The sequence below is a fragment of the Gadus morhua genome, chromosome 16 (genome assembly GCF_902167405.1).
Source record: "Gadus morhua chromosome 16, gadMor3.0, whole genome shotgun sequence".
Lineage (NCBI taxonomy): Eukaryota > Metazoa > Chordata > Actinopteri > Gadiformes > Gadidae > Gadus > Gadus morhua.
The window spans coordinates 9869703-9878775 of NC_044063.1; the positions used below are offsets into that span (position 1 = coordinate 9869703).

Here is a 9073-nt window from a genome sequence, read left to right on the forward strand (position 1 = left end):
AAGTAACATTTGTATTAAAAGAAATGTCGGGTTGAAATCGGGCTCAGACTCATAATTACAGTTAATGTGTCGGGTCGGGCCGGGCTCGGACAGAACGTGCACGGGCTCGGGCCGGGTCGGGCTTGATTTTCTGGGCCCGATCTAAGCTCTAGTCTGAAGTAGCCTAATTACCCATAGTGTGGTTTGGCCGTAACGTGCAATAAACCAATGAGAGTGCCATCTCCCATCCCCTTTAAGAGCCATGAGCGCATTTGAATCTGAAGAGTATTTTGACAGCGCGTTTGCAGTCTCCGATGAAACAGATGCATGACCACATGAATTTCAAACTACAAATGGCTCAGTTTATGGCCAAATAATATGGCCTAATTCACACATGGAATAGCGTTTTCTTCCACAACTTCAGAAATACTGAGTCCTCAAATTAATTTCGGCAAAGAAAACTTAACACTGCCTTTTATCTCCAAAATTTTAGAGAAAGTCGTTTTCCAGCAACTCACAGCATATTTGTACGGTTTCAATTTATTAGATAAATTCCAATCTGGTTTTAGAGCTATTCACTGCACTGAATCTGCCTTACTGAAAGTTTACAATGACATTCTGCTTTGCACTGACTCTGGTTCCTGCGCCATTTTAGTTTTATTAGATCTTAGTGCCGCATTTGACACTAATGATCATGACATCCTACTGCAGAGGCTGGAACATAGAGTTGGGCTGGAGGGCACTGTTTTAACCTGGTCCACCTCTTACCTGACAGACAGGACTTTTTCAGTTAAGTTGGGACCTTACTCCTCTTCCTCTGCTACCATGAAGTTTGGTGTCCCCCAAGGTTCAATCCTTGGCCCCCTCCTCTTCTCTCTCTACATGCTGCCCTTGAGTGCCAGCTTTGACAAATATGGCATCCAGTACCACTGCTATGCCGACGATACCCAGATCTACCTCCCTGTTGCCCCTCAGACCACATGAACATTAAACAAACTGTATAGCTGCCTCACTGATATTAAATCTTGGATGGCATGCAATTTCCTACAACTCAATGATAGCAAAACTGAAGTCATTATATTTGGTCCCCCTTCATCTGTCACCAGCCTCAGCAGTGCTCTTGGTCCCCTCTCTTATAACGTACACCCTGTGGTTAGAAATCTTGGTATTATGCTAGATAGCTCTCTGAATTTTAATAAACAAATCAATAGTGTGGTCAGAAGTTGTTTTTATCAACTTAGAGTAATATCAAATCTTAAATCACTTTCATCCCGGAGTGATCTTGAAATTGTCATACATGCTTTTATCACCTCAAGACTTGATTACTGCAATATTATATATACAGGTCTTACTCAATCTAACATCCAGAAGTTACAGGTGGTCCAGAATGCAGAAGCCAGAATGCTCACTGGCACTAAAAAGAGAGAGCACATTACACCAGTCCTGGCTCAGCTGCACTGGCTCCCTGTCAAATTTAGAATTGATTTGATGATTTTACTCTTTGTTTTTAAAGCTCTTAATGGCACAGCCCCCACTTATATTGCTGAAATGCTTTCCCCACACTCCACCTCAAGGTCGACCCGGTCATCCACAAAACAGCTCCAATCTGTCCCCCCGTACACGTCTTAAAACGAAAGGTGACCGAGCATTCTCTGTTGCTGGCCCAAACCTATGGAATCCCCTTCCAACCCACATCAAGTCCTCTACCACCCTTGCCAGTTTTAAGTCCAATTTAAAGACATACCTTTTCACTCTTGCTTTTAACAACCCTTAACACCCTTAACCTTGTACTTACTATTTTTATTGCTTTCTTTCTACTTATTTTCTACTTATTTTATGCATTCCTTTTTTTGTCAAGACCTGTGTATCCCCTTTCAACAACTGTCCCGCCCAACCCTGACTTATGCAAATGTTAAGCGCTTTGGGTCAACTCCTGTTGTTTTGTGTGCTATATGTGCTATATTAAAAATAGTGACTTGACTTGACTAACACATATATGATATGCGGTAACTGTGGTTCTATTTAATGATGTACGCAATACATTAACAAACATGGTTTCTTACCAGTATTGTATGCATTATCGTTATCGACTTGTGTTCCTAATATTCATGTGTCCCCCCATTAATATTTATTGACATGGACTGTATTATGCGTTACGTATTTAGTTTGCGTGTGTTTAAACAGATGGATGCACACACACGCGCCCGCATTCATTGATTCTTTTACACACACACACACACGCGCGCGCCCGCATTCATTCATTCTTTTTAACACTAACTCACGGTAAAACAATGTTTCTCATGATCAAATACTCCTCCTAAAAGTTATGGGCTTGTACACGATGTCTGTGTCAAGAAAATATGTGTTTGCTCTACGGTGTTTGCAGATGCATTGATTTAAAAGTACAACTTATTACCGCTGCATCAGCTGTTCTTTCCCAAATAATTTACCAAGAATGTGTGGCTAGGTAGATGAGAGAAGCAAAGTGTATGCTCGAGGTGCACAAGCAAAATTATGCATGCGCCCTTAAAATAGCATCTGAACAATGCGCCACTGACTTTAAACCAGGTATTTCCTGGTTTGTGCCGCAATTGCTTTCTGAAACTGCAAAATAGCACCAAGGAACGTTTGCGCCAGAACACGCCTCCATCTTTTGCCAAAGCACCCCTCGGGGCGCAAGAGCATACCCTAATTTAACGACGCGTGGCGGTGGAGGGAAAAAAACGATCTGCGCCAGTTGCAAACTAGCAATGACACATGCGTCAGTGTAAAAAGTAAATTGCACCGGATGCAAGATAGGGCCCAAGGAGTTCAAAGGTTCACAGCTCTCAAGTTGTTCAGTGTCTTTGAAGAAAGGAAAGGTGTGTGGTCCCAGGTCTGGCTTAAATTGTCTTTGGCAAAAAATTATAACCTGATTGACATGGGCTGATTGGGAAAATGTGGGCAAATAAAGGGACGTGGCTCTGGGTCTGTGAGGTGAGGAAACAGATAATCTTCCAAACAGCCGCCGAAAAGTTTGTATGGCAAATTTGCCAGAGGGCTGGGGAGGTTTGAGATCACTTTACCTACTGCCATAGAGAGCGGGGAAGCTGGGGGTCAACCTTCAGCACAACAGTGTCAAGTTGGATGTCAGGGTGATCAGTGCACCATTTCTGTCTGGGCTGAAGAGAAGGGATGTAATTTCTCAGGAAATGAGCCCAGAAGTGATCAGACAGAATTTGGCTATGACGTCACTGACAACAACTGAGAAGAGTCAAGATACGTCACCGGGGGGAGGGAAGCATCATGCTGCCCCATGAGCAGCAAGTTGGGGGTCACAGGGTCAGGGTCGTCTAGCAGGAAGGCAGGTCCTGGGTTTCACCTGCAGGGTTGAGCTAGATCTGACAGGACTTCACCTTTCTTAGTTCTTCTGCCGGGTTGTTCTGGGAGTCCACATATTGCCACTCCTGGCCCTCTTGTGAGGTCTTGAATTTCAACTACCCTTGTTCCAACAAATACTTTGTAATGGCATGAGTCAAAGAGAAGCCAATAGAGGACAGTGGAGGAGTCACTCCATAGAGTTGCTTTACTGATATCAAGGGTGAGCTCTAGGTGAAGGAGTTTGAGCAGCTGGGCACCAGTTAGGGCCCCATACAGTTCAAGCCGGGGAATGGATAACACGTTTTTTGGAGAGAAACGTTTTCCTGTTAACCCTTTTCTGTGCGGAGGGAGGCAACAGCAACGTATGATTGTTCTGATGCATCACAGAACAGTCCAAGGCCATCCATGGTTGAGGAGGAATTCACAGAGTGAAGTGTGAGGCAGCGGGGCAGAGCAATGGTGGAGAGGTTAGGAACAGCATTGCTTCCAGGAGGTCTTGGTGGAAGTTTGGGTCGCACAAGGTTTGGGTTGACAGGGCTGTGCTCATAGTGTGTAAGGGAAAGTGCCAAATGGCCGAACCTGTCATTCATACACAGTTGGAGCGGATCTGCAGTCCAGGTCACGCCAGAGGGTTTTGTCTTGGGGCAACAGGCGCACTTGGCGGAACATGGACTTCTACACTGATTTGAACTTGTGCTGCCTAAAGTGGAGCAAAACTCCCAGGAGGGAAGGCCCAAGAGTAGGGCCAGGAAGCAGCTGCGGATCGCAGCTAGGAGGCTGCAGCTGCTACTACTACTGCTGCTTGCAGCAAGGAGGCTGCGGCTGCTACTGCTTGCAGCTAGGAGGCTGCTGCTGCTACTGCTGCTTGCAACTAGGAGGTTGCAGATGCTGCTGCTGCGGCTTACAGCCAGGAGGCTGCAGCTGGGGCTTGCAGCCAGGAGGCTGCCATGGTTTGCAGTTTCGGCTGCTTGTAGATTGCCAGACCCTGACTATGGGCAAGAGGATGTGAGGAATTCCAGGGCTGGGCAGGGGGCTGACAATGAGGTAAATCTGAGATTTGAGAGGCCTTGTCCAGCCAGGGCTGGACAAGGGGCTGGACGGAAAGGGCTTGAGATTAGGCTTACTGATGGCCAGGGTTAATAGGACAGGGCTGAGTAGGGAATACTTCCGATCCTCCTCATTTCCTCTACTAGCTGCTGTAGGAGTGCAGTTACAGGGTCAGGGATTGGGTCTACATGAGCGCAAGTGGGGGCGCATCAACTGGGGTTGGGGCTCTTGGAGAAGGAGCAGGTGAGGTCTGAAGTGAGGGGGCCTGACTCCTCCCCACAAATCACGCCTCTGGTGCTTCAAACTCTCCTTCCTCAGATCTAGTATATGGCTCGAAAGACTCCACCTCAGACTCATGCTGGGTTCGGCGGCGCTGCAGGACGAGGTCTTCATAGCAGGCAGGAAGCTGGGTTCGGCGGCGTGGGCGCTCGGTCTCGAGCAGCGACGGCAGGGACTGAATGGGCTCCATTGGTCACCAAGTGTTTCGGCTCGAAGGACCATGAAGAGGAGTTTTTTAGGAATGTCTAAGTGCTGGCTTTAGACCAATGGGGGTGTCGTTGAGAACACAGGGTTTTCCAGTCCGAGTCCCAAGGTTTACAGGCAATAATCTCCAAAGGTGCGAGCAGGACTGTATGGATGTCTGTAGGTAGGTAGGTAGGTAGTTAGGTAGGATGTTGAGGTAGGTAGTTAGCTAGGATGTGTTTGGTTTCTAGGAAGAAAAACATAAAGTACAACAATCAGCTCCACAATTCATTGCCACAATTCCGTTAAATAATAAATAATTTAACAAGCCTTATGCGATTACATAACAAAAGTCACACAAAATAAACTCAAATTGCTCAGTATATGCACACAAGTAGTTTAAGGGCTAAAAGCTCTCGGTGTTCAGCGTCTCTGAACAAAGGAAAGGGGTGTGGTCACAGGTCTAGCTTAAATAGTGTGTGGCAGGGCGGTTAGTGATTAACTGATTGACATGGGCAAATTGGGAAAATGTGGGCAAATTAAGGGGCGTGGCTCTGGGTCAATAAATTAAGCGTGAGATATCTCTGGTTTGATTACATTTTAGCTATTCTTTTGTGTAGGACAGGGTACTTTGTAATTTGCCTTTTGTGTAGAAATATTGAGTGATACTGCGGAAAAAGCCTTCCTTGGAAAGCCCTTCACGACAGCAGATATACACCGCTAGACACACAGGACTCATTCGAGTCTAGGAGAGTACCGTGGATGAATCGTTGTCGAGAAGCCACTTGTAGCCAGTGCATGGTGCGGTGGAGTGGTGGAGTGTGGGTGAACTGGGGTAGGTTGAAGACCAGCCGGGCTGCTGCATTCTGGAGGAGCACTAGAGGACGAATGGAGCATGCAGGCAAACCAGCCAGAAGGGAGTTGCCGAAGTCTAGATGCAAGATGGCAAGAGCCTGGACCAACACCTTGTTGGCCTTCTGTGTGGATGGAGAGCTTGTGGATGGGAGATGCCTTCCTTGGAAGGAAGAGCAGCTCAGTCTTGTCCAGAATGAATTGTAGGTGGGGTGTTGACATCAACAGAGAGTATTTAAGCTGCAAACTGGGTTTCAGAATGTGAAAAAACTGAATTTGTTGTGTGTTATCTCTACAGAGGCGGTATATGTGAGTGAATGACAGAACCCTGCGAAGGGAACCCAAGGGAAGAGGATGGGACCCAGGATAGTACCCTGGGTTATACCTATGATCTTTAGTTCCCCACATCAGATCGCCGTTATTCTGAGTGTGAATATCTTTTGAATACCCAATATCTTCCGAACTTTAAAAAAAAAAAAATCTAATTATTTTGGAAACACTGTAATGTGTACTGTTACGTTATGAAGTTACAAAATCTTTCAGCTTGCTCGAAAAGTTATGTTTAGCATGATTGTTTTGACCATGGAACAGCGCTGGGCTAACCCATGATTGAATTTGCTAAATAACATTATCTACAGCTGTTGAGGAAGTTGACTCATCTAACAGTCAGTAATCAAGGTAACGTTATGTTGCTTGTGGCTATTTCATTAGAATGAAATTTCGTTAACGTCAATAACACGTTAATATATTAACTCATTCGTAAGCATGATTTCTGCCTGAATCCTGTTGATAGATTTTCGACAGAAAAGGTGGTGAAGACGACTTTGTTCCCAAGTTACTTCACAACGTCTTCAATCTACTTTTTGTTATTGTTTTTATTGAGAGACCCCTTGCTGCAGGAATGACATATTATACCTTCATAATGGGATGACGGGTGATAGGTAATGCACTACCCTATACTGGCACATATCATAACAGTAGCGGGTACCAAGGCGGACCACGGACCCCTGTAAACACTCTCTTTGCAATTCCCATGGATTACCACTGGGAAAGGTTCCTATATCCGATAATTACATATTTTCATTATTTTGTATTATAATTACATGATACCTGATTGATACCTTGAAAGCTGTAAGAGAGACTCCTAGAAAATCCGGTGGAAGAATACAGCCCTCTTTCACGGCACAATATTGTGACTCGGAAGTCATGTGAAGGGGCGTAGAAAGGCTTATGTGCGGCACATTTAACTGTGGAAACGCAACTAGCATTCAACTTTCTTTTTTTTTCTTTATAAATAAAAGTGCCTACATTCAGCACTACTTACATTGTGTGAAATGGGGAGGTCCATTCTCGAACAAAGATATCAAAATTGGACAAAGGATATAACAGTTTTTTAATAATGCAGGTTTTTTAATCAGTCTTAATGTGATTCGTGCAAAAGTTGTCTTCATTCTCAGCCTTTAATAAATTAGATAAAACAGAGAATTGTCTTGTGCTGCAATGTTCATAGTGATTATTGAAGGGGTGACTCAAAAACCGACTATAGACACTGGGCATTAAAGATAACGTATAGCTTTGACTTATTTTGAACCTTAAGAAAATTAATTCAAAGAAAAGCTAAAACAAAAGTTAGGCTATAGAAGTCATCCTATTGATTATTTATAAACATAATATTGCACTTTGCATTGCCACGGATTTGTGAAAAAGACTTAAAAAACATAAGGACATTAGGATCTTTCACAGCAAATATTTAAATGAAAACATTATAGGTCAATATGTTGTCAGATAAAAACAATCCTTGTCATTTTCTGGGTAACCTCACTCGTTTAAACATTTTAATCATGCTTTTCTGAAGTTCTTTTGTCTTTAATCCATATATAAGTGGATTGAGTACTGGGGGAAATATAATAATTGATACACCCACAGCTCTCCTCAGGTATGGGGACACACTCTCAAATCTGTGAGAGATCAAAGTGATGGCAGCATTGAATTCAAAGAATAAAAAAACCACCAGATGTGTTCCACATGTTTGGAGAGCTTTCACTCTCGCATCAGCCTGCTTCGTCATCACACAAGTCAACAAGATCTGGATGTATGTGTACATTATTATAACCAGTGGGGCACCTTGGAATATGACAATGAAAGCCAAGCCGAAGTAGTTATTCACCTTTGTGTCCTCACAGAGTAGTTTTGTCATAGACGGATTGTTACAGTAAATATCCACAATTTTAGTCCTGCAAATACTGTACCTTGTGACTAGAGAAAACAACACTGTGAAAAACAGAATGTTCGCAAACCAAATGGAAATGATGAGTCTCATCAAAGTATTTGGAGTCATGATTGAGTTGTACCTAAGGGGCAAGCATATGGCAACATATCTGTCATACGCCATGGCTGTTAGAAAGACTAAGTTCCCTGCACCGTAGAGGTGAATGAGAAAGGCCTGAACGAGGCACCCAGGGTAGGAAATAGAGCGGTTCTTGGTCCAAATGCTGGTTACAAGCTGTGGTAGAAAAGCAGTGGCTCCAATCATGTCCATTATTGGTAGGTTTAACAGCAGCAGGAACATGGGCTTATGCAAACTCTTTGTGAAGACAATCGTTGCAAACACCAGTGTATTGCAGAACAAAATGGTTATATACGTCAGAGTACCTACGACAAACACTGGGTATTCTTGGCCAGGCGGTAGGTCTAGTGACTGTAGTGTTAGTTGTATCGCCCAGTTACCTAGTGGATCACTTGTGTTCATCGTTTGGATTCCAAAGAACGGGCTTTTCCTACAAGAAATACAAGCAAAAAAGGTTCTTAACAAGAAGCAATATCAGTTTAGGATATTATATCAGTATGAGGACTAACAATAAAGTAATATAACACAATATGATATCATCTAACTTAACAGAAGGAGTCTCTGTCTTTCCTTTGATTTCTCGACAACCATTCACCCGATCGATTTCACACATGACGGGTGTGAAGTGTGAAGATGTTTGGATGAGTGGAAAACAATAAAGCTGAAAGATGCAATACCAGACGCTAAGCAATCGACCTGTTCCGAACACTGCACTAGTAACTTAAATAGAGTCTAACAGGCAACAGAACAGTAACATAATTTGAAAACTCCTCAAGACTCAGTGTGGCAATCATTGCTGAACTCTCTCTCTCCTTCCTCAAGCAACTTACCTTTTGCTTAGCAGCCAGGTACTGGGTTGCAGTATTGCGACTGGAGGGCTGATTGGAAGATATTTTATGGGCCATTATCGAAAGTTACGCCCAATGGTATTCCGCCTTAGGGACATTAAATTGCCTTGGGATCAGCTTAATGATTTTTTATGGTTTGTTAATTTGGTGTGAGGGTCAGTTAATGGAGGCTAAGGGC

The 9073-nt window shown here is 43.8% G+C and overlaps 1 protein-coding gene across 1 annotated transcript; it reads right to left on the minus strand.

The window, feature by feature from the left end:
- Positions 1-7501: 7501 nt before the first annotated feature.
- On the minus strand, positions 7502-8472 carry LOC115561750 (olfactory receptor 52H1-like). The gene has a single exon (XM_030381968.1). The coding sequence runs from the start codon at positions 8447-8449 to the stop codon at positions 7502-7504; it is 948 nt and encodes a 315-aa protein (XP_030237828.1). The 5' UTR covers positions 8450-8472.
- Positions 8473-9073: the final 601 nt, after the last annotated feature.